Source organism: Eumetopias jubatus, unplaced genomic scaffold, assembly GCF_037043125.1.
Source record: "Eumetopias jubatus isolate StellerSeaLion01/CBP00866 unplaced genomic scaffold, mEumJub1_p1.0 scaffold_9, whole genome shotgun sequence".
NCBI classification, from domain to species: domain Eukaryota; kingdom Metazoa; phylum Chordata; class Mammalia; order Carnivora; family Otariidae; genus Eumetopias; species Eumetopias jubatus.
The window spans coordinates 56,961,424-56,987,085 of NW_028274815.1; the positions used below are offsets into that span (position 1 = coordinate 56,961,424).

Consider the following 25,662-nt stretch of genomic DNA (forward strand, 5'->3'; position numbering starts at 1 on the left):
CATATCTTGTGGAGGAGGCCCATTGTCAGCCTGAGATAGGAACAGTTTAGCTCCGTGGATAAGCTGATCTGGTTTGCTCCCCAACTTAGGACTCACTTCCTCCAAGCTACCTACAGTTGAGGACTCTGAGGCCAGAGGGTTCAGAGCCTGCAAGGAAAGAGGGGTTGGGGGGGAAAGAGGAGAAGTAGAAAAAATGGACCATATAGAACTAGAACGGCTCTGGGTTTTATGGCCATTTAATGAAGAATTTTCCCAAATCCTGTTCCCTAGCATTGGGTCCATTAAAACCCAGTGGTTTACTTACTGCTGCCAAAGTCTGCAATCCTTTTTAAATTGTTATTAGCGTCTTCATAGATAGACAAGGATAATTTTGATGTGGTCTTGGGAGAACGCAGCTGTAGTGTGTGTGTATACATACTTCTAGAGCAGGCTAATCTAGAATCTGCGGTCAAGTGTTGTCGCTGCTTCAGCTGTCATTGTGCTGAGTGGCTGGATTCTGACTCTAAAGCTTGGGGATTAGGAGAAATATTTGCTTTATAGACAGATACTTGGGGGTGTATAAAATAGCTAAGTCTTCATCTTCCATAATAAGAAGTCCTGAAATAATATCTAAATCTGTAAATCGGGTAACAGTAGTGTATAACCACATAACATTGGAAACACTGGAGAAAAGCATAAGAAGGAGTCACAAGAACTAGAAGTGTATTTTTCTCTGGTGCATGAGCACAGATGGGGCGCAGAACTTGTTGGAGATATGAAATGATACACATGTGATTTTTTTTAAAAGAAAGAGTGCTGGGGTTTTTCTCAGGACGGGGGCCAGGGCTCAAGGGAGAAGGTGGAATGGAGAGATGCCTTAGTTCCAGCGATTCTGGTCCCTCCCATCCCCCCATTGGGGGTTTAAAGACATAAAGAGACACAACCGACATTGAGGTCTGTTGCTGGAGGTGCTCTTCTTCCTGCTGGTTTCTCTGCCTGGTGCTAGGAAGCAGTAGGTCCACCGTGCAGATAATTAGCTGGAAACGTTTGGCTTGCAGGGGGGCGAGGTTAGCTGTAGATATGCCAACTCCTTAGAATTACAGGCCTTATATTGGAAGGGATTTGGGGTTCCTATCACCTGAGCCAGTGAAGCAGGATTCGCCTCGTTTTACAGCCTGGGTTGTGGAAGCAGCTCAGAGTCCACTGGGTGACTTGCCGAAGATCATATGGCTAGTTCCTAGTGGAGGAGCCGTGAACACCCTCCCACGGCCTTCCTGGTTCACCACGCCTATTTTTCTCTTCCTCTGTTGAATAATTATACTTAGGATATTTCAGCTGTTCTATTTTTTAGACAACAACCAAATACAGGCATTATATTTTAGGCTTCTCTGGGACCCAGATTGGCAAGGGGGGAGAAAAGAGGAGAAATAGATGAGCCGTGCGCTGTGTGGCCCGTTCATGTGACAGACTTGGAGCCTCCTGAGCAAGTGTCACAGCCCAGAGGCCTCCAGAATAGCAACTGAGAGCTTGACCATAGGATAGCCTCCCCTATAGAAGGTTTTATTTTTTTCCCTGCCTTCTAGGTTTTTACTACCACCACCTAAGTATTGTTTCTGGATTTGGGCAGCCGTTCTCGGTAGCGATTCCTAATTAAGCCTTGGTGCCTGAAGGTATCCGTCCTGTATAATGAGATCCCTCCTCTTCCTGGGCACCCAGAATGGTATTAATCTGGGTACCATCCTTTGGCTAATTGAGAAGAGCAAGCCACATCATTTTGCATGGGTCTAAAATCTCATCTTGAAGCCACTTGAAAAAGGCTGGTATTTGGCTTACGTTTTGGCATTTCATCATACTTTAGGCAGGCAGCCCTCCTTCACAGAGGAAAAATATCTTTTACAACACTGTCCGCTTCCAGCCATGTTTTGCCTAGACTGGAAAACTTGGTCCTTCCTCATGCCCTGTGCTTGAACCCTTGACATCCTGTTTACCACAAGCTGCGTTTTATTACTTTCTGGCTATTCAGAGCAGTTGTCCCTAATGACATCCCAGGCACCTCCCATCCACCCCAGGTGTTTTGTAAACTGTGGCTACAGCAAGTGTTTGAAACCAAAGTCCTGAGAAGCAATTTGTTTTGTCCTAGATGGGCTTTTGAGTATTTGCAAGTTGTGCTTGTTTTCATTCTTGATCTAAGGAGAAAAACAATGAATTCGTTGCATTTTGTAATTATCAAGGTTTTGCTTGGTGGGAAGAAGTGCAGCATGCCACATTTCCCTTTTCTTGTAGTTCTTTCTACCTGCTCCATCCCAGCAGACGTTAAAACTGAAGGCACATCTAATTCTGCAATAAAGGGTTCGTTTACTGATTTTCTAAGAAGTGGTGGGTGAACCGAGTGTGCAGTTTGGAAGCTAGGGAGAGGCCTGCATTCCAGGCTTGGTTCTGCTAGTAGTGAACTGTGATCGCTGATCCTCTGGAACTCAGTACCTCGTGAAGGTGAATGTATTTCCTCCGGGCCTCTGTTTGCTGGCCCAGGGGAGGGGAAGGGGAGGCGGGGTGGTGGGGGGCTGCCTCTGGTGCCGGGCCCTGAGCCTTCACTTACGTGAGGCACATGGACCTCACAGCCACCCTGTGAGCGACATAGGGGCACGTCCATGTCTGCAGATAAAATCACCAACGCTCCCTAACCTGCTGACCCAGAATGCAAACTTCACATCAGCCTGCCACCTTTCAGAGAGTTTTGAGCAGAGGAAGTATTTTTTCAATACGTTTCAGTAAATGTTACTTATTAGGTATGCCAGATTCCCAAGTAGCTTCCTGAACGACGACGATGGCCTCTTCAAGTGCCTGGGCTCCAGACTACTTCAGTGGAGGCCTGAGGTTCCCCGGGTCCCTGCAGGAAAGCCCCCGTCTCATTTAGATGATCAGTGGCTCAAAAATGTTTTCTGTTGTCTCTACCTTCAACAGTCAAGGGATGGGGCAGAGTGGGATGGGGAGAGGCTACGGAAAACAGAAGACAGGTTGAAGATGTAAGCTACTTCTACAAAGTTTAGCCAGTGGAGCTGATCGATGGTGGATGATTAAGAAAAGCAAAAATGTGTTGGGAGGGTCTGCCATATGCTTTGTGGTCGACACCAGGAAGCAGCGTCCCCGTAACTGCTGCTGGCTGACACCCGGCACCGCACAGGGTGGCTGCAGGGTCTCAGAAGATGGGTGGGAGCTGCTTTATCTTCTAAATGACAAGAATTATCAAGCTCACATTGCATAGTAAGGGGAGGATCTTTTTATTCGACCCCCCCCCCATACCTACAATGGCTCAGTTAAAGCAGTTAATACGTCTAAGGCTCAAACAAAAGCTTTGCAATGCTCTCAGTTTCAGGAAGCCCAAAGGCATTTTGCTAGCCTTCCCACTTGTGTCTTTCTTCATTTACATGCATCTCATCTCATCTTTTTAAGCTGTGGCCGGCAGGATACTATTCTTTCCATTTTCCTCCTTCAGACAGAGTGCATATTCAGGGTTACCTGAAACCCCTCCTTCCTGCTCCCAGCCCCTGAGCCCTTCCAGTGAAGCCAAGCTGTGGGTGTGTCAGAGTCCTTTCCTTTTATAGCAAAATATCACCTCACTTCAGAATTCAGAAACCCAAGACTTTTTTTTTTTTTTCCAATGAGTGGGAATTTTGTTTTTGTTGTTCTCTTCACAATGAAAGAATGCCCACTTTGTCCTCTGGGTCCCAGAGAGCAGAATGTCCTAGAGTCTAAAGACAGAGTCGTCTCTTACCCCTGCTCCTGCAGCTGCCTCTTAAGACCCCCACGGCCTGCTGGCTGGGGCCGCCACGCAAGAGCCCGTGCCCGGCTGCTTTCTTGCCTTTTTGAAAGAGGACACCTGGAACCTCTGTAGGCCCAGAGGACTGGTGAGACAGTGCTACCTGTTCCCAAAGACCTGTCGACAACATGGGTGACCACTTCCAGTTTACTGAAGGAAGAAGGGCTGGCCACAGGTCTGTGGGGCCAGCAGGTACCCGGGGGAAGGCGTGCTTTACTGAAGAATGAGAAACAACAGCTCGTCAAGCCACCTGAGCCAGGAGCCTTCTGAGGCACTCAACTATGCAGTTTACCTTCTTCCGAGAAGCAGGAGGTGCCCAGGGTTTTGTGTCATCAGTCCGGTCACCCAGCCCGAAGTTGAGAGGAATAGTACACATTTATATTTAGTGTGTGTGCATACTTTTTTAAAAAAACAAAATGAGAAGCCCTTGCAGTGGAAAGAAGGTCGAATATTGCGTTGGTTGCATCAGCTGTTGAGATCTATTTTGGTGGCGGACTGCAGTAAAAATACTACGAATTGCGGTCATAACTGCCAGGTAGCCTCCTTTAAAATGTAAAATAGCAGCATCTGCAGCCAACGCAAGAATTCTGCTTCATCAATCTGAAGGACTCCTGTGGCCCTCGAATCAGCGAGGCAACAGTCTTGGTCAAACCCCTTGGACCCCTAATGTTCTTAGGAGGAGGGGAGGAGGGTTACATGTGCCCCCTCACAGCTCCATCAGACCGCGGAGATCACTGTATGCTTCCCCCTTGTTCTACACATGAGGAAACTGAGGCCCTGGGAAGTCAAACAGTGTGTCCCAAGACACCTGGCCTGGAGTCACTTCTCTTGATACAGTGTAGTTGGTGCTTAAGAGGGCTGTGTGATTTCTGGGTGAGATGGTCTGGCTCCTTAAGCATTTCTTACCTTCATTTTTCTAGGCCTTGTTTAAAACACATTGGCCTCTTAACCTCCTGACGCGGCTGCTCCTTGCGCTTGGCTCCTGACGCTGTGTGTTTCCTTCTATCAGCTCGTGTGTTCCTGGGAACACAGGGATGATCAAGTGACTGTCCTTGTTTGCCTTTCTGAAGGTGGGGCTCGTCCCATTTGTCTCCATCCCCAAGACGGAGAAGGAAATTGCCAGTTGCCGACCTCCTCACAGTCGCAGATACGGAGTCCAGTAGGACACTCCAGCTGCCTCCTCAGTAGTTCCAAGTGTCTTTGAAAGAACAGCCCCGGGCACATCTTTCCTCTCCCTTAAGCGTTTGCCTGCTGCTGCCTCGGCCATTCTGGTCCTTTCAAAAAACAAAGATTTAGCAGGAAAACGCAAGGGGAGCTGAAGGGATGCACATAGCCTTGAAAACACTTGTTTCGCTTTGAAACGCAGATGTCTGACCCACCCTGAATGCCCCAAAAAGCCCTTGGTCACCAGCCAGGATTCCATCCCAGGATGGGTGATTTAAGCAAACTGCCTCCTCAGCTGCTCTGGCGTCTTGGTGCTTTCTTCCTCCTCCCTTCCTTGAGCTTCCCTTGGTCAAAGAGGTTCACCTTCCAAATGAAGAAGGCTCTTTCCGGACCCAAGGCATGCGAGCCGATGCGTGTGCTTCAAGAACCTACAGGTAAACCCAAGGAAAGGGAAGAATAGTCAAGGTTCCAAGAGTAAGAAATGCTGTCTTATAAAATATGCCCGTGCAGTAGGAGGGAGCCAGCCACAGGTTTAATGTGAGACATGGATCTTCTACTCTCCTTTCCCCGTTTATTCCGGTTCCCACCCAAACCAGGCAGCCTCAGCACAGTATCTTTTGCACTTCAGATTGTGATTTATTGTCACATACCGGGACATTAAAGTCAGTTATTCAGAAGAAAAGTCTGTATCAACTTTTGAAGCTCTGGTGTATTTCTCTCATTCGTTGTTAAATTCTGGGGAATTACAAGAAATAACTGAATTCTCAAAATAAGTACTATTTATGTCTGCAGAGTCTTGGCCCTTGGAAGCTTGCTCTCTTTGAAGAATTTTATTAGATGTTCACTGGTAAACTTGAACCTCTTTCTCTTCCTCTGAGCCTTGCTCTGGGTTGTCCACCCATCTAGGATGGAAGCCACCTGGCCTCGCCCCTGCCACATTACCTTGTGTGTCTGAGCCCACATCCCACAAAGCACCCAACCCAAACCCGAAAACCTTCCAGGGAAGGAATGAGTGCCACGATCCAAGTGGATTCGCTCAGGCCACTCATGTCTATTCTCTTGATCTTCAGGTTGGCAGTGCCCACTCTTTCATCTTAGACTCTCTGACCCTTGCTCCCACCCTCCCCTTGTTCCTTTTCTCACCTTCCTGTACCGTCTAGATTCTCCTTTACCAATGTCTTGTCTCAGCATTGTGCCCTGTTAGAGGGCTTCAGCACCAGGCCACACAAAGCGTGTTACCTTGCACAAAATCACACAACTTTATAATTAGAGGATGATTCCCATCCAGTCTTCTGAGCTGAGACCTTGTTATTTAGCATTAGAACACTCCATCGCGTTTCTGTTGTTTGGTGCCTCGATTAGGTTGCAAACTTCTTCATTGGACATCTTTTGAATAATGGGCATGGACATTGAGTCAGAGTCCAACCCAAAGCCAGAGGCAAGATTTTTTGGAGGCGACATCTGCAGGTGGCAGTGGTTCTGGGTCTGCTTGCCGAGTCACATTACACAGGAGCGCCCGCAGGTCAGCAGCAGTGCCGGCCCTCGCTGTCCATGGGGGGCGGCGCCGAAGCCTCTGCTTCTGTTCTGCTTGAGCTCAAACCCATGACAGAGACAACCCCTGGAGAACATGGGGAGTTTAAAACACGGCCAGAGTTTTCGAGTTGAAGGTGACGCTGTCAGACTGGTCGGTTGGTAGGTGTCATTCGCTTGTGCATGCAAATAACCGATGTTCGGGAGTCTTGCTTGTGACAGTGTGTGTGTGTGTGTGTGTGTGTGTGTGTGTGTGTGCGCGCGCGCGCGCGCATTGCTTAGGTGGGCTGCATTTCTCCAGCATGTGTGGACACCACAAGCAGAGTTATGGGAGAGTCGGTTCTGCAGTACATGTGGATGGGACACCTGGCTGGCTCAGTCTGTAGAGCATATGACTCGAGCTCAGGATCATGAGTTTGAGCCCCGCGTTGGGCATAGAGATTACTTAATTTTAAAAAGAAAAGGGGCATACATGTGGATAAAAGGCGGATTTTCCCCCCTTGTTTCTTGGAGGTGCCTTGATAGTACACATTGCTTTTGTTTGTAGGTCACACTCACTGCTTGGCAAGATCTGATACCATAGATCTGGAATAAGCCTCAGCTTCATTGCAGCCTCTCCCACATGCTCTCCTTGCCAGAGTCCAGACAGACCCCCAGCAGTCCAGGCATGGACTTCAGCTCTGCCTGCAGGAGACGGTGAACTGTGGACACACTTCAAAGCTTTCTGGCCTTCTTGCTCCCTATACAAATTTATCATTAGATGGGGAGATATTTAAAGGCTCTGCTCAGTCACATGTTTTCTGATAGGGTCCAGGAAGCTTTGCACTTGACTGTGCAGTGGGCAGAGGCAGTTTGGGGTTAGGGAGGTAGGATGGGTGCATATGAGGTGGCATTACTGGTTGGCTGATGAGCTCTGGGAAAACACGGGTGTGCCTCATGGCTCAGAATGACTTTCTATACATTGTTAACCTGGACATAGGTCACAGAAAATAGGGTGGGGGAGGGCGAACAGATGATTAACAAGGAGGTGACCACGATGCCGAGGACATGGGTGGTTTCTAACGTGAGAGAGGACGATCACTGGGGGTGCTGCTTAAGAATTTAACCCTTGAACTCTGAAAAACAAACTGAGGGTTCTGGAGGGGAGGAGGGTGGGGGGATGGGTTAGCCTGGTGATGGGTATTAAGGAGGGCACATTCTGCGTGGAGCACTGGGTGTTATGAACAAACAATGAATCATGGAACAGTACACCAAAACAAATTATGTAATATATGGTGATTAACATAACAATAAAAAATTAAAAAAAAAGAATTTAACCCTTGAGATTTGAATCACGCTGAAGGGCCCCACCTACTCATTCAGGAAGTATTTATCGAGATCTTTAGAAACCTTTGTATCATGACACATCATCCCCTATCTCCTGGGTTTGCCTAAAGCAGGGCGCACCTTTATACTTGGAGACGTTGTGCTCGTGTTCATCTCAGCAAAATCCCTCGGAGAGCGGGCCTCGGCAGGGCTCGTGGGAGCTAGACGCAGCAGTGCTGTGTATGGACGCCGCCCTGGGCGTGGGGGTCAGGGCTGCATTTCAGTCCAGCTCTGCAGGGGCTGCCTGCCCTGGTCAGCAGGACCCCGCACAGCCGGGAGCCTGTTGCACAGCCGGGAGCCTGTCGTCCTGCATGTGACGCGGAGCCCGTGCTGCGTCCGCGCCCCTGCAGCTGGGGTCTTGCACACGGCGTGCGCTTGCACAGCCGGACCTGGGGAAGAGCTCTTGGCTTTATCGTTCTGGCTGACCTATAACCACCTGTGTGTGGGAACGGGGAGGCAGTCAGTGATGCAGAGAGTGGGGCAGAGCGGGAAGACAGGACAGAGTTGGGAGAAAGTGAGAGTTCCTGTGTGTCAGTTTGGTTTCTTTCAGTTACTGGGATTTGAGGAGTAAATAGCAATTCTTCCTGGAGTTCTGAAGTACTGAGGCGGTGGGGGCGGGGAGGGGATAAGAGACCCGTAATGAGTGATGATGCCCGTCCTGGCCCACATCTGCAGGAAGCGGATGGCTCAGGCGGGGACCCCACGATTTGACAGACCTGCCCCACCAAAGCACAGAGGCACTGATCTCCACATCCTCCTGGGGGGGGGCGGGGGGCAGCCCTGGCCTCCTAGTGGACCGCACCGTCCCCAGAGTGGATCCAGCATGTGCTGTTTGCCAGTTGGGTGGCTCCCAAGAGGCTGAGGAGAGAAGCAGCCGACTCTGCGTGCCCAGTTCCACTGCCCTGCTGTGGAGAGGAGTGAGGAGAGGCGGGAGTGTGCTGCAGGCAGGACTGCCGGGGGGGTGGGGGCGGTGGGCAGAAGTGAGGGGAAGGTGTGCCCCAGTGATGAATCCAACACATTCTGCCTGAAGTTACCAAGGGAATTCGCTCATACCATGGGGACAGCCTAAAGTAGATCCAAGATTCAGGCTTGACAGGATCCAGAAGCTCGAATGGCCTCGAGCAGGGTGTGGGGGGTGGGGGCTGCCTTCTCCCGAGGTTTGGCTTCACTTCCTCCTCAGAAGGTTCTTTCCCTGCGCCCTCACCAGGATTCCAGACTTCTAGGACCCTTAGATCTTAACTTCAAAGATAAAGACAGCATCTTTTCTGACCTCTCCATGAAAAATCTCTGTATTACGTCAGAGAGGACCATGAGTCCATATCTGAATTAGTCACTCTGGATTGAGGGATCAGAAACAGCGTCAGCTCTGCATCACCTGAACCAAACAGGATTAGAGAAAAAAAAGTGTGAAGGCTTGGGCCTCCAAAGAAGTGCTGCACATATCCACCAGATTTTAAAAATTAACAGTAGTTAAGTTGCATAATGGGACTATGGTTGTCTTTGTCCTAAATACTGGTCCCATTTTTCTGGGCATGTATTACTTTATAAGTTGGGGGGTGAGGGTATAAAAATTTTCATAAGTCTGTTTTAACCTTGCCCCCAAAAAGATACAGCATGCTAACAAAAAAACCTGTAAAATAAAGAGATAAATAAGCAAATGAAACAAGGGGAATAGGAGATTGAGAAGTTAAGAGCCAAAGAGGAGTTCCTTGATATTTGCCAGAAATAGAACACCTAGATGCAAGAAAAACCTTTTCCTCAATTTGGGAGGGACTCTAAGGAGCCAGGGGAGGAGGAGGTTCTGAGGATTCCTGGTTTTCAAGGTGGTGGCTACAGTCCATCCCAATATCGGATCACCTGCCAAAGACACTGTCACAGAGCCTCCAGTCTGAACCCATCGCTTCTACTGGGAGAGCAGCTCTCACCACCAACAGACGGGGGCCTTCATTCTCTGTGTGATCCTCTGTCTCTCCCAGCTTACAGTGAACCCCAAGGCTTGCCTTGGGGATATAACCCAAAGATTATAAAATTTCTCCTGGGAAAGCCAATGCCCACGATACCCTTGAGGTATCCTTATTTCTGAGACTTTCCCAGGCTGGGATTAGCTCCACACAGAAACACTTGGGTTTGGTTTTTGCCTGTTTGCATCGCCCCTGCTCACTGGGGTCCCATGCAGCCAGGGCTACAAATGAGGTGACCGTTCTTGATCAAATGTAGCAAACCCTTTCCCCAAAGCCTGGTGACTGCTCCCACATTTGAGAAAACAAACCCAACTTTCCAGGGTTAGGTGGCTGGCTTTCTCTACCCTTTGAGCCAGCCACATCATGTTTAGACGATCTGGCCCTTTAGGGGTCCTTCTACCTCCCACAGCCAAGATAAACTCCAGATTTCGGGAAGTCCAGCAAGACACCACAAGTGGGGGTAGACAGCGTGTTCGGTTTGGGTATGTGGGTTTGGTTTTTGTTTTTGTTTCAGTTAACTCTTGGTTACCTCCCTCTAAACAGACAGCTACAGACAGTTCTTCTAATTCCTCCCAGAAGAGGGAACAACCTACTCGGACAATCTCCTCTCCCACATCCTGTGAGCACCGGAGGATTTATACCCTGGGCCACCTCCACGACTCATACCCCACGGACCACTATCACCTCGAACAGGTGAGCAGCCATCTGGTTCTTCTGAGAGCACGGGGTGGGCGGCTTCTGATTCTGGAACAGCCCCCTTGCCCTTCCATGTGGCCTGAAGCTCAACCCCAGGCATCCTCTGTTCTCCAGATTGCCAGAGAGGTGGCAGTGGCACATCTTTACTTAGTTTTCTGTGTGCCAGACCCCGTGCTAAACCTTTCCTGTGCTTAATCTTGTTGAATCCTCACAAATTATCCCACGAGGCCCCAGTTTCTAGAGGAGAAGGCTGAGGGCTCAGAGAGAGAGAGAGAGTCCTTGATGGGACAAGTTACAGATGCAAGCGTGTGCTTACCCAGAGTGCTGTGCTGCCTCCTGAGTTCCTCTGTGCACATGGCTTCCTGGCTTGGTGTGCAAGCCCAGAGCCAGGATCAGGACTAAAGAATGCTGTCCGCTTGGCTCGGGCACCCTGGCATCGCAGGCTGCAGGCCCAGGCTTGCTTGGGGAGATGTAGCTGGAGTCTGGAATTCAGTAATTCAACAAATATTTACCGAGTGGCTCTTTTGCGGAGCAGGTTCCCAAACTGTGGGACGTGGACTGGTGCCCATGGAGGGTGATGTGGCCACCAGGCTGCTTTGAAAAGAAAAAAAGGAACACAGGGCAGTGAGAGTTTTGTTTTCAACATAAAGCTAGATTTATAGAACTCTAAAAAAATCCTGTTGCGCGCTTCCTAATATTTTGGCATTAAAATGTTCTTAAAAATCGCTTTATGGTAGCTATAGATGGGAATTGACCTTTTGACTGTCCTTACTTTGCAAAATAATTAGCAAAGCCTATTCTCTCAGGATTTGTTTTGATTTATATAAGATTGTGGTTTTCCAGAGTCTGTGAAACTCTGTCAGGAATCTAATAGGAATTAGGCAACATGTGTGAGATGTGGTCCCTGCCCTCAAGAGGCTCACAGTCTGGTGAGAGTGATGGATAGATTTAATTACCAGGTGATAAATTCTAGGACAGTTTTAGAATGACAATAATGGTGATAGGTTCTGTGTGCACCGTGTGTAGATTCCCTTCATTCTCATGATAGCCCTGTGCTGTTTGATAGAGAATCTGAGGCTTGCTGGTAAATTCCAAAGTCTGAATTTTACTCCAGTGGTTTCACTCGGAGCCATGTTCCTCACCCCTTAAAAAGCCTTCATCCCCAGAGGACCTCAGAGGTGGAAAATCTCACTTTCTGCCACACCGAGGGTGCCTGGGCCAGGCAGGCTTACCTGCATCTGTTTGTTAACAATGGATTCAGCGCCTTCCACCCTGGACAGGGCCTCCCTGCAAGCCATAGCAGGACTAGCTGCCCAGATGACTTTGTCGCCTCCAGGAGAATGCCAGGCGGGGAGGGTTTGGAAGGCTGAGGGTGGGGCTCTGGGTCTGGCCTGCCTGAGCTCACATTCCAGCCTGCCCCTCACCAGCTGTGAGATCCTGGCAGGATTCAAACTCCAGGCAGTCAGCCTCCGGATCTGCACTCCTACCCTTTCTGTATCTTCCCAACCAGATGACAAGATACCCCTGTATCCTAGCTCCTCAAATCCGTTTTTGCTTTTCTCAACATGACCCACAGTACAAAATGCATATTCTGTTGTGACCCAGTGTGCACCTATTTGCGTACATACAGATACCCACAAATGCCAGCCTTATAAGGGGCAGTACATTCCCGTGCTTTTCTGTTTCACCGGGAAAAAAGCTGGCCTTGCAAAAGAGAACACGCTGAACAGAAACAGGTGAAACCAATCTAAGCTGTTAGAAATCAGGACCGCGGTCATCGGAGGTAACTGAAGGGAGGTGCAGGGGCCTAGGGAGGCCTCGCAAGTTCTGCGTCTCCCTCTTGGTGTGTTCAGCTTCCAGAAATTCAAAGTGCCTTTTTACAGTCTGCACACGTTCCCTCATGTATGGTAGTACCTCAACAAAAGGATTTCCCACCCAGGAACGGATTGAGAATCACAGCTCGGCAACACACCTCTGACCTAGGAGCTGTTCAGTAATTCTAGGATGGGTCCGTTTTTTCCAAGAAATGCCTTTGTCAAGGCCAAGTAAGTGGAGGATTTTGTTTGTTTTTGCCACTGCTATAAAATGGTGTCTTTCTCCCGGGGCAGCCAATGCCGAGGCCCTACCGCCAGGTGAGCTTCCCTGACGACGACGAGGAGATCGTGCGCATCAACCCGAGGGAGAAGATCTGGCTGACGGGCTACGAGGACTACCGACACGCTCCCGTGAGGGGCAAGTCCCCGGACACGTCGGAGGACGCCGACTCGTACGTGCGCTTCGCCAAGGGCGAGGTCCCCAAGCACGACTACAATTACCCCTACGTGGACTCCGCGGACTTTGGCCTTGGCGAGGACCCCAAAGGGCGCGGGGGCGGCGTGATCAAGACCCAGCCGTCCCGGGGCAAGTCCCGGCGGCGGAAGGAGGACGGCGAGCGCTCCCGATGCGAGTACTGTAGGGACATGTTCAACCACGAGGAGAACCGGAGGGGCCGCTGTCAGGACGCGCCCGACTCCGTGAGAACTTGCATCCGCCGCGTGAGCTGTATGTGGTGTGCGGACAGCATGCTCTATCACTGTATGTCGGACCCCGAGGGAGACTATACAGACCCGTGCTCGTGCGATACTAGCGACGAGAAGTTTTGCCTCCGGTGGATGGCTCTTATTGCCTTGTCTTTCCTGGCCCCCTGTATGTGCTGTTACCTGCCCCTTCGGGCCTGCTACCACTGCGGGGTGATGTGCAGGTGCTGCGGCGGGAAGCACAAAGCGGCCGTGTGACGCGGTTTCCCTCCTTCCTCTCCTCCTCCTCCCCCCACAGCCACAAGGGAACTTGTTGTCTCCGACATACTCTCATCTTCTTCCCTGCTCCCTGGTACCTTGAGGCGCTGTCCCAGCCTGGGGAGCCTGCCTGGTGGACTCTGCACTTCCCGCCTCCCCACCCCCCAGCCACCCATTCTGCATCAGACACACACCCAGACACACACACACGCACGCACACAGTGTTCGAAGGAAAGGAACCTCCGCACAGACACTCGTGTATTATTAATCTGTAATCAATCTGTCTTATACATGTGTTGATTTCATGTCTTTCCTACCCACCTCTTCCATTGCAAAGGCGCCTGTAGTCGGAACTGCCGGTTTGGGGTGGGGTTTATAGTTGGTTTTTCCCAGACGCTCTTTCTCTTGGCTCAGCTTGCTGGTCGCTAAGGAGCATCGGGTTCCTGCGGATAGGTAATGTCAGAACGATGAAACCCCACCAGAAGTATTTTAACCTGCAGTCAGATTATGTATCGGAGGTGAGCTAGTTAACAAACTTCTACCCCAAAACAAGATCGCTTTAACTTTTGTAAAGCCAAATTTCCCAATGAAGCTGCAGTTTCTATCCGGAGCCCATCATCATTCTCTGTCAATTATTTACTGATGCAAAACATTCACCCATAAAATGAGAATTGAGCCTTAACTTCAGATTAACTTGTGTGAATCAGGAAAATTCCTTAAACCGCATTGCATCCTCATGGACCAGGGCTAGAGAAGGGGGATTTCAGGTCTCTCTGAGCCTCCACATAACCCCTAAAGTAGAACTTTTTAAAATTGTGTTACCACCATTTCTAAAAATTTAGCAATATTAGAAGAAAACACTAAGAAATTGTGCTCATTGTTTGGCAAACGAAATAGTCTAGACACACACACACACACACGTTCTCCAAAGAGTTACAGTTGAAAACGAAAGTCTAGTCATACACGCACACGCGCGCGCGCACACACACACACACACACACACACACGTTCTCCAAAGAGTTACAGTTGAGACACTGAGGTTGTAGTAAATAAGATTAAAGGAGCTTCCTCCCACACCCCCACTGGCTATTTCCTGGGGGGGTGGGGGGGTGGTGCATTTTAAATGTCCTAAATCAGAAGAATGGTGGGTTGCATTTTGTTTGTGGGTTTCTGTTTTTGTTTTCATTCTGAACTGAATTTCACATCACCAAATTCTTCATTTATACTTGGGGGAAAAAAACAAGGCCATATGTAAAAACCCTTCCATGCCTAAGTGTCTTTCTCCTGCATCTCCAATCCCAGACTTGCCAGTTCGGGTGCACAGATGGTTAGGTTAGCAGTCTGGGTCTACCTGTCGCCTTGCCATGTAGGAGGCTTCTAATTAGCTGGAAAAGAGTATTTTTCTAATATATTGCAAGGAGTAGCCAAATCTTCTTGTTGCAGAAAGAAGAAAAGTGAAGAGTGGTACCTAGCATAGTACAATCAGAACGTCATGGAGACCGTAGGAGACAGGCTTGTCAAGGCTGGCCGTTCTTCCCGCCATGATTTCCCTGTGGTAATTGCCAGCTGAGGGCATGGCCTGCTCTCTGTATTTCCACTTCCCCCGTCCCTTCTCTATTGCACACAGGACAGCAGTCTTCAAGGAAGGGGACTTTTTTCCAGTCTGCCAATCATATTGGGGAAGTGCTAGCCATGCTTACCTTCATGGAATGTTTTCAGCTCATCTGAGCGCCCATCACATTTCTTTAGTCAGATCATCGGTGTAAATACTCCGTGTGCTTAAGAGTTAGTTGGTAGATGTTTTTCCTTTGTTGGAGTGACTGGTTTGGGTCTTCCTGCTTGGAAAAGGAGCAGAGCGCTGTCAGTCTGGTGATGGAAGAAACGAGAACTGCTTCCCAGCCTGGAGAACATGTAGAAGACCTCCAGCCAGCCTCCAGACCCTGTCAAGAGACCAGCCCCCACCCCCACCAAGTCCCCCGTCCTGAGGCATTTCCTCAGGGCCTTTCTCAAGGTCTCTCCTCTCTACAAAGCACAACACTAATGTAGGTTTGTTAGACCTCAGTTCAAGTGCCCCTATTTATTTCACTAGGAACACACATATCCTGCCGCGTTTTGTTTGTAGCCCCTGTCTAGTGGTTACTTACCCCTTGTTCTGTTCCACCCCTTTGAAGAGTTATGCTAGTGAATCTTACTCCGCCTATACGTTTTGGTCTGTGAAGGCAGCGAGCGGTTAAGGGCACAAGGACAGCCATAGGGACATTGATGTAAATACGTCTCTAATTGCCACACTGCAGCTGAACAGTGTGTAGTTATTTTCCCAGTCAGCTTTGCCATACTGACGTCAATCATTTGAGAGAAATTATTCAGATTTTATTTTTGTATCTGTGGTAACAAAACATTAACCAAAAGATTTGTTTGGAAGCTTCCTCTGACCAACCCCCCCCAAGCTATTTGCTCACATTAACAAAGTGCCTGAAGCATAATTCATTCTTTACCTGTATACTAAAAACCCTGTTGTATTGATTTTTTTATAATAAGCCTTTTTACCTCTGTGTAAAAAATATATATACAAGTGTATGATGTACATTTTAGTTCTTAACTTTTTTTTATGGTTTCTAATATGTATGACCAATGTAGCCATTGCTTTAAAACGTACCATGTAAATATAAACACATCCTATCAGATCGTTGACTTTGGGGTATTTGTCTGGCAGGAGATGGGGGGGCGGTTGAGCCTCGGCGCACGCGAGCGTTCTCGCACAGAGGATGGGAAGGGGCTTCCTTTGGAGAAGGACGCGTGGACACCGGTCTGTTTTTGTGAGGCCCTTCCCGGCTGTGGTTATGTCATATTCCCAAGGGGAGACTGCGGCTCCTTGGGCTTGGATGCCTCAAGCGAAAGGAATGCTGTATGTCACAGCCCCGGGAACACCCCCTCATCCTGGGCCCGGCTTCCCCCACGCGTGCTCCTCGGAGGGAACAGCTGTACTTCCTCCGCGTTATTTTCCACCAATTCCTGCCGAACCTCGGGTGGGTGGGCTTGTTGGAGTTTGGGAGACGGTTTCTCACAGAAAACAATTGTTAACACTACAAGACCCTTGGTCTCCTCAGAGTGGTTCTGTTTCAGTGACATCTGGCCCCCTTTCCCTTCCAAATGGGCTCTTTGGATGCCCAAAAGTTACAATGGCAATCCCCCGGAGGAAGTAGAGTGTGGGGTCTTTTAAGGGTCACAGGGGAATGTTTCGGCTCCTCTCTAGAGAACCAAGCAGGGGCCTTAAAAAGACACGGAGAGGGGCCCTCTGTCTTAGTTTTAACTCTTCCAAGCCACTGGCAAAGGTGAAAAACAATAGGAGATGCTGGGGGTTGGAAAGCAAGAGGAGAGAAGCCAGCCATAAAGATTAGTAACTAAGAGACGATCAGAGAACATGAAATCCGTTCGGAGTAGGAGGGGCATAAAGATTATAGTGGGTGAAGAGCCAACATGGAAGAAGACATCCAATGGAAAATATGTTTTCAAGAAAGTTGATGAGCCCTGTTCCTTTCCCAGCCTCGCTCTCATACCTCTGCTCACCTCTCTGGGGGCTTGAAAAGGGGTCACCGGTCCAGAGCCTTGCTCAGTCCTCCCTGCTCTCTGGGGCCCAGCAGTCTGCCTCAGGATTAGCTGGTCATCTGGTGCCTTGTGTGCTCAGCCAGGAGCTGGGCATGCTGCACACATCATCTCCTTTAAACCCCCGCCAAGAAGAGGGATCATTTCCACTCAGGTGAGAAAGCAGGTACAAAGTCCATTAATTCAATCTTGATTCAGTGTCTCTGTCATTATTAGCCATTAACCCTTGGGCAAGTGACTTCACCTCTCGGAGCTTTGGTTTTTTCGGGCAGAACAAGTGGAATACCACCTGTCCTCTGCACATTGGGAAGGTCAAAGGCTGTGCTGTAGTTACAGTGCAGTATACAGAAGGCGCTTCGAAATGCTAGTCCTGTCCTCAGCTCCTCCTGTATGCTGGAAACCTGAGGAAACATCAGGAACTGGAGAGGACAACCTCTTGAAGCACAGGAGGCTGAAGTCTTTGTGGCTATTTTGTGAGTAGACCTACCACATACACGTTAAGATTTCTTTTTCTTAACCTCTCTGCAATTCTAAATTCGGTTTTGATTCCTTGCTGGCCCAAGGGCTAGCTGCAGAATTGTACTAGGCTGGCTGGATTCCTCCAGGACCAGTGCATGCAACTTGCCAGAAAGTCCGGGGCCTCGGTCTGAGCAGTTCTGCCGAGACGGCTAGATCTGGCTCAGCCTATTTGACCAGGATTGGAGCACATGGTCTTGCAGAGCTCTGCTATCTTAAACCCAGCCCTCTGGTGGCCTTGACCCCTGCAAGTCAGTGCCCTCTTCTCCTGGGCCCCTGCTGCTCCCTGCTGCTCCCCACCCCACCCCACCCCCACCCCTGGAAAAGCAGGACATCTTCCCAGGGGAAGAATTGTTGGAAGAATTCTGTTTTACAGGGACTCCTAGGGTGGTTTGTTATTCTAATGTGGCTTCGGAGCAGGCAACCCCTCTGTGTGAATGAGGGGCCAGAGCTTTTAAAAGTGTGCGAGCTGCTTGCAGGCATTCTTACTGCAGGCACCTGGGACTTTCTGATCTGTGGGGTGCGATGGTTAGAAATGCCACACTTGGTCTAGGCCTGAACCAGATGTGTGCAATGAAGGGAGATGGGCCTGGGGACATCTTGCATGACCAGACGCTAGTTGTCACCTAGCAGATCAGGGCCCAATGATCTTCTCAGCTCATGGCCCCCGAGAGAGAGGGCAGTGTTGGGTGGGGGTGAGGGTGGGGCCCGGACCGAGTGAGTAGCAGGAGGTACGCTCCCTATTTACTGATGAGGAATAAAACCAGTTATGTGATAGTCATGCCTGGTCCTCTTTTCCCCTCTTCTGTCTCGTCTCTCGTTTTTCAGAATTAAAAATGGAAGGGGGGTGCTCCGATTATAGACTATACATAGTCATTATAACAATGTCATATGCTACAAAAATATAAAAATGGGCGTCTCCTTGTGTTAGCTTGCTAGGGCTGCCATAAAGTACAGACTGGGTAGCTTAAACAACAGAAATGTATTGTCTCCGTTACGGAGGCTAGAAGTCCAAACACAAGATGTGAGGGGAAAATCTGCTCCAGGCTTTTTACGTGGGCTTATGAGTGGTCATCTCCTCCCTACGTCTGTTCATATCATCTTCCTTCTGTATGTGTCTGTGTCCCAATTTCCCCTTTTTATAAGGATATCAGTCATACTGGCTTAAAGGCCCACCCTGATGACCTAGTTTTTTAATTTGATTACCTTTGTAAAGATTCAATTCTCCAAATAAGATCAAATGCTGAGGTACTACAGGCTAGAACTCCATTATTAATTTGGGGGAGACTGTTCAACCCGTTAACACTCTCCTGTCCCACTGAAAGTAAGCACTGTTTGTTTTTCTGGACTTTTCTAGGCATTTATACATAGATGGGGGTGAGTATACATTGTTTTTACCTCAAAATATGTCCTCGGCCACTCTTAGTTTAGTCCATTTATGGTATTATTGATAGGTATGTCCTCATTGCCATTTTGTTGATTTCCGGCAGTTTTGTAGTTCCTCTGTTCCTTTCTTTCTTTGTGCTTTCCTGCTTTCTTCTTTTCTTGCTTTCCTCCTTTGTGATTTGATGATTTTCTGTAGTGGTACACTTATATTCCTTTCTCTTTTTTGTATCTACTATAGGTTTTTGCTTTGTGGTTACCATGAAGCTTACATATCACAGCTTATAAGAGCAGCCAATTTTAAGTTGATAACAACTTGATTTTGAATGCATCCTAAAGCTCTACATTTTTACTCCACCCACTACAATTTGTCTTTAATACATTTTACATCTTTTTATCTTGCGTATCCTTTAATTATCATAGTTCTTACTACCTTTTTTTATCCTTTATACTAGCTTTATAAAGTAATTAATCCACCACCTCTACAACATTACAGTATTCTAAATTTTACTATATACTTACCCTCACCAGTGAGATTTATACTTTCATATGTTTTCCTATTACTAATTAGCACCCTCTCCTTTTAGCTTAAAGACATCCCTTTAGGGGCACCTGGCTGACTCAGTTGGAAGAACGCATGACTCTTGATCTTGGTGTCGTGGATTCAAGCCTCACACTGGGTATAGAGATTACTAAAAAAATAAACTTAAAAAAAAAAAAAGACATCCCTTTAACATTTCTGGTAAGGCCTGTTGAGTGGTGATGAACTCCTTTAGCTTTTGCTTATCTGGAAATTTATTTCTCCTTCCATTCTGAATAACAATTCTTGCTGGGTAGAGAATTCTTGGTTGGAAGTTTTTTTCTTCCAGCACTTTAAATATATCATGCCAATCCCTTCTGGCCAGCAAATTTCTGTTGAAAAATCTGCTGATATTTTTTATGAGGGTTCCCTCGTATGTAACAAGTTGTTTTTCTCTTGGTGCTTTAAAGATTCCTTGTCTTTAACTTTTGACATTTTAATTATAACGTGTCTCTACAGACCCATCTATATGCTGCCTGTAAGAATCACTTCAGATTTAAGGACACAAAGATGGAAAGTGAGAGGATGGAAAAAGATATTCTATGCTAAGGAAACCAAAGGAAGGCTGTATACCTACACTTATGTCAGACAAAACAGACTTTAAAAAGACTACAATAAGAGAGGAAGAACATGACATAATGATGAAGAGGTCAGTCCAGCAAGAGGATATAACATTTGTAAATATTTACGTTTCCAACATAGAAGCACCTAAATATATAAAGCAAATACTAACACACCTTAAAGAAGAAATAAGCAGCAACAGAATAATAGTATGGGGCTTTAATAGCCCACTTTCATCGGTGGATAGCTCATCCAGGCAGAAAATCAGTATGGAAACAGTAGCCTTAAATGACGTGTTATGCCAGGTGGACCTAACAGATATATACGGAACATTCCATCCAAAGCAAGAGAATACACATTCTCAAGCACACAGAACATTCTCTAGAATAATCCTGTTAGACCACAAAACAGGGCTTAATAAATTTAAGAAGAGTGAAATCCGGGCGCCTGGGTGGCTCAGTTGGTTAAGCGACTGCCTTCGGCTCAGGTCATGATCCTGGAGTCCCGGGATCGAGTCCCGCATCGGGCTCCCTGCTCAGCAGGGAGTCTGCTTCTCCCTCTGACTCTCTTCCCTCTCGTGCTCTCTCTCTATCTCATTCTCTCTCTCAAATAAATAAATAAAATCTATAAAAAAAAAATTAAAAAAAGAGTGAAATCCTATCACAATCATATTTTCTAATCACAGTGGTATGAAACTGGAAATCAATTACAAGAAGAAAACTGGAAAGTACACAAAGATTTGGAGATTTAAAAACACGCTACAGAACAACCAGAGTCAAAGGAAAAAAAATCAAAAGAAATAAAAAAATACCTTGGGAGAAATGAAAATGGAAACAACATGCCAAAACTTATAAAATGCTGCAAAAACAGTTGTAAGAGGGAAGTTCACAGTGATAAATACATATATTAATAAACAAGATCACTCTTAAATTAAAAACCTACTTTATACCTCAAAGTACTAGAAAAAGAATAAACTCAGCCCCAAGTTAGTAGAGGAAGAAAATAGCAAAGATCAGAGTAGAAATGAATGAAAAGGAGACTAAAAAGACAATAGAGAAGATCAATGAAACTAAGTTCTGATTCTTTGAAGAAATAAACAAGACTGGCAAATCTTTAGACTCACCAAGAAAAAAGAGAGGATTCAAATGAAAGAGAAAGTTCAGTGGGTTAAGCATCCAACTTTATTTATTTTTTTTTAAGATTTATTTATTTATTTGACAGAGAGACAGTGAGAGAGGGAACACAAGCAGGGGGATTGGGAGAGGAAGAAGCAGGCTCCCCGCTAAGCAGGTTGCCCCACGTGGGGCTCGATCCCAGGACCCTGGGATCATGACCTGAGCCAAAGGCAGACTCTTAACGACTGAGCCACCCAGGTGCCCCTAAGCATCTGACTCCTGATTTCAGCTCAGGTCTTGATCTCAGGATCATTCCTAGAAATATACAAGCTACCACGACTGAATCAAGAAGAAACAGAAAACTTGAACAGATTGATTACTAGCAAAGAGACTGAACCAGTAATCACAAACCTCCCAACAACCAAAAGTCCAGGACCAGAGAGGGCCTCACTAGGGAATTCTACCAAAATTTAAAGAAGAATTAATACCAATCCTTCTCACACTCTTCCAAAGAACAGAAGAGGAGGGAACACTTCGAAATTCATTTTATGAGGCCGGCATCACCCTAATACAAAAACCTGACAAGGACACCAGAAAAGAAAATTACAGAACAATAGCCTTGGTGAACACAGAGGCAAAAATTTTCAACAAAATATAACGAACTAAATTCAGTAAAGCATTAGATCATAAACCATGATGAAGTGGAATTTATTCCAGGTATGCAAGGATGGTTCAATATCCATAAATCAATTGACAGGACATACCACATTAGCAACATGAAGGATAAAAATCATATAATCATCTCAAGAGATGTAGAAAGAGCATTTGACAAAATTCAAAATCCATTTAGGATAAAAATTCTCAACAAGATAGGTATAGAGGGAATGTACCTCAACAAAATACAGGTCATAATGACAAGTCTACTGCTAACAGCATACTCGGGGGTGAAAAGCTGAAAGTATGGTATTGGCATAAAAATACACATAGATCAATGTAGCAGAATAAGGAGCCTGGACATAAACCCACTTATATATGGCCAATTAATTTATAACAAAGGAGCCAAAAATATAAATGGTGCTGGGAATGCTGGACAGCCACATGCCAAAGAATAAACCAGACCACTATCTTACACCATACACAAAAATTAACCCAAAATGGATTAAGACTTGAATGTAAGACCTGAAACCCTAAAACTCCTAGAAAACTAGGCAGCAAGTTCCTGACCTGCATCTTGGTGATGACTGTTCAGATTTGACACCAAAAGTCAAGGCAACACATGCAAAAATAAACAAGTGGGACTACATCAAACTAAAAAGCTTCTGCACAGGGAAGGAAACCATCACGAAATGAAAGGCAACCTACTGAATGGGAGAAACTATATACAAATCATATCTGATAAGGGGTCCTCCTAGTTCCTTCTTTAGCCAATTCCCATTGAGGCCATATCTATTTTTTCTTTGAGAGAGGGGGAAGGAGGTAGAGGGAATCTTAAGCAGTTTCCATGCCCAACGCAGAGCCTGACTCGGGGCTCAGTCCCATGATGCCAAGATCATGACCTGAGCCAAAATCAAGAGCCGGACGCTAAACTGACTGAGCCACCCAGGCACCCTGAGGCCATATCTTCTTGCAGCTTCCCAAAGGCACAGGGCAGCAATTGTCTAAGATTAGCATCTGTTTCTTATAGAACAGTAATGTTCAGAAAGTGGTGCTGCTCCCAAGTCTTGAGGCGGTTCTCCTATCCTTCACGTTCTCCTCTATTTTCATTGCCTCGTTGGTATTCACGTGGAGAGCCCTCTCTCTGGGCTTAGCCTTGGCCATCAGACAAAGTAAATGCAGCATCCTTAGCCTCCCACTTGGGTGCTGGCAGCTTCCTCTGTGGATCTAAGTCTGCTTAGCTCAGGTGTTCGTGCCTGCTGAGCATTCTCTGGGATATTTCTGATCCAGCCATCGCTGTTTCTTCTGCTCTGCTCTTGAGCTTTCTGATGAGGCTGGGGAATCCAGGGTAGCTTGCAGCCCTTTGAGCAGCCAGTCCCAGTCCCCTTCTTTTCTCTCCCCGCTGAGGACACTTCCTCTAGCAAGTCAACATCTGAAGATGATGATGCATGCCATTAGCCATTCTTCTTTCACTGTGTTGTATGCTGGAAATCACAGTCATTGTTGCTCTGGAGAAAGACAGAAGAGGAGGAAACTGTCTGACCTGGAAGATACTTCCTGCCTGCCCAGGTGGAAGATCATCACTGACAAAGGGACTATTTCTTTCCCTTCTGGGGGCTGTCTGTCCTTTTCTGGTTCAGAGGGGCCAACACAAATGGTGTGAAATCCAAGAATGTTCTTCTGAACGCATCCCAGTGGACAATGTGGTTAGTGAAAATTCTGCCTGGATCTTGGCTCGTGGCCCCAGTGTGGTCAGAGGACTGTCGCCAGTTTTCACGTTTGTGCGGGATTTCTGAAAGGCATGGGGGATGCTGCAAGGGGGTATCAGGTGTGTCTGGTCGGCTTCTGCACTCACCTGGGAGTCTTTGGAATTCATATCTGTGGCTTGATGCAAAAACCATCCCACGATTTTCCTTTTTTTGTCAAGCCTGGGTAATAACTACCTCTGTCTCATGCTTGCCATGCTCCATTAGTAACTATGGTTGCCTTTTGAGTGTCTTCCAAAAAAGCCTTCCCCCGCCAAGGGAGAGAAAACTGAGCATGTCTGCCCAGCCCTGAAAGCTGACATTGTAGGCCGTCACAAAACCACCCTGTGCGGTGTGCAGCAAAGGAGAAAGGGCAAGAAAAAGAAACACGGGACCCCAGGCTGCGGTCCCGTTCTGAGTCTACCTTCTGGGGCCAGGAAGTTGTGGTAGGGTTCCTGCGTGCTGCTTTTGAATGAATGTCTTTGCTTCCTTGCTGGCTCGATGTGACAAGCAGAAGCCACTTTGAAGATGCCTCACCCCGACAGAGCCCCGATATTTACATAGTGGCCTTTCATTCTGTGAACAGAGCGTGTGCCTCTGCAAATATTTTCGGCCTCCCGGCATGCCTGTGGGCCCCTAAGTGCCATTCACCAGCTTTTCAGTTTGTTTTGCAGGCAGCAAGCCCGAGAGGGAGGCCTGACTCAGAGCACGGCCCCCGGCTGTCTGCCGCCGCCACCTCCTACCGCTGCAGACCCAGGAGGGGAAGGAAGCAGTGGGTTTTACAGCTGGTGTTTTGGGTTTAGGAAAAAAAAAGAGAGAGAGAGAGAGAAGAATTAAAAAAAAAAAAAATTCCTCGCACATGTAAAATGACACTAAATGTAAGTACCCATGCAGTATTTGGGGATGAGAGAAATTGCGCGTTTTGTATGATTCATCATTCCTCTTGGTGACAGCAAAGGAGGTCTGTACTCAGCCTTTGGTATTTTGGGAGCTTGTTCCAAACGCTCTGATAAGAGCAGGAGGGCGCAAGTTCCTTGTCCCTTCCTCAGAAGGAGGGTCGTGTCTGGCTTATGTTAAGGCAGAGTGGTGTTTGCTTCCCTCTCTACTCCTATGACTGCACGGAGATTCTCATTTTCCCATCAAAAACTGGGTCAGCGGCTTCATGGGTGCAGGGGACCAGGGCGGGGAGAGAGGAGAAAGCCATACTTCCCCGAGTCTGACTTGAGCCTAGAAATATGCAGTGACAGATCGAGATGGGAGGGTCCTGCCCAGGGCTGCCTCCCAGCAGGTGCGGCGGGCTCCCTGGAGGCGGGACGAGCCAGCAGCCAGAAACAGGCAGTCTTTCTAGGATTAGGCTTTTACAAGTTCCCAAAACATGGAGTGCTGCTTCTAGGCTGACACATACCTTGGCAGGGGTAATGGGGCTTCTGCCCAGAGCTGGGAGTCCCCGGGGTCAGGCTGACCTCCAGGCTGCAGTTGGGTAGGTGTGGTTGCCTCTCAGGGCAGATGCGTTCCTGGGCAGTGCCGGGCCACAAGAAGCAGGCTGACCCAGGGACCAAGTGCACCGTTAGGGCAGACAGGGAGACTCTGGCAGCCGTCATCCAGACTGCTGGCCGGCCTGCCCCAGGCTCCCCACACCCCGTCCACATGTTCCCTGCGGGGTGGGAGGGCCTCCTCAGCCGCGCAGCGGGCATATTGCAAGTTCCTTGTCGAGATTCGACAGTCTCGGCATAAAACACAAAACACAAAGCTTCATTTTTCCAAAGCTGCATTAGACTCGAGTTTGGCGACACAGAGCGCCAAGTCCAAAAATGATAACAGTTAATTCTGTTAAGTTCTGTTTCTTGCCTTGGGCGGGAGACTCAAGAGTATTTGCCTTACAATAAATTCACTAAGGTTAAGCTCTACATTTGTTGTGTGGGTTTTCTGCACATGTGTTTTATTTTTCTTAATCATCTGAATGTCAGATAAAAGTCCTCTGCAGATAAATTAGCAATTGAGTGACACCTAAAAGCAAATATCAGTCCCCAAATCTACTGTTATTAACAATAGCTCCCACAGGCCTGTGGTCATTGCCCTGCTTAATGCAGCCCATGGTCTCCTGGCCCCAGCAGCCCCAGGACTTGGGCAGAGACACGTACTTCCCAGGATTATCCATGTGACCCCGCCTGCCGCCTACAATGCCCAGGCCCTTGCCAATTAGGTGTGGGCACCTGCCT

The 25,662-nt window shown here is 47.7% G+C and overlaps 1 protein-coding gene and 1 long non-coding RNA gene across 2 annotated transcripts in view; one reads left to right on the forward strand and one right to left on the reverse strand.

The window, feature by feature from the left end:
- The window catches only part of SPRED2 (sprouty related EVH1 domain containing 2), a 114,610-nt gene extending 98,674 nt beyond the window's left edge, over window positions 1–15,936 (forward strand). Inside the window, exons 5-6 of the mRNA XM_028093864.2 lie at window positions 10,360–10,509; window positions 12,621–15,936. Of these exons, the coding sequence (XP_027949665.1) occupies window positions 10,360–10,509; window positions 12,621–13,286 (816 nt within the window). The 3' untranslated portion in view covers window positions 13,287–15,936. The remainder of the gene's footprint in view (window positions 1–10,359; window positions 10,510–12,620) is intronic.
- LOC114201283 (uncharacterized) lies at window positions 3,281–13,772 on the reverse strand. Its single transcript, XR_003607618.2, has 4 exons — window positions 13,608–13,772; window positions 10,829–11,103; window positions 7,937–8,291; window positions 3,281–5,388 (listed from the first exon to the last, which is right to left on the reverse strand). It is a non-coding gene; the product is annotated as an uncharacterized LOC114201283 (long non-coding RNA).
- Window positions 15,937–25,662: the final 9,726 nt, after the last annotated feature.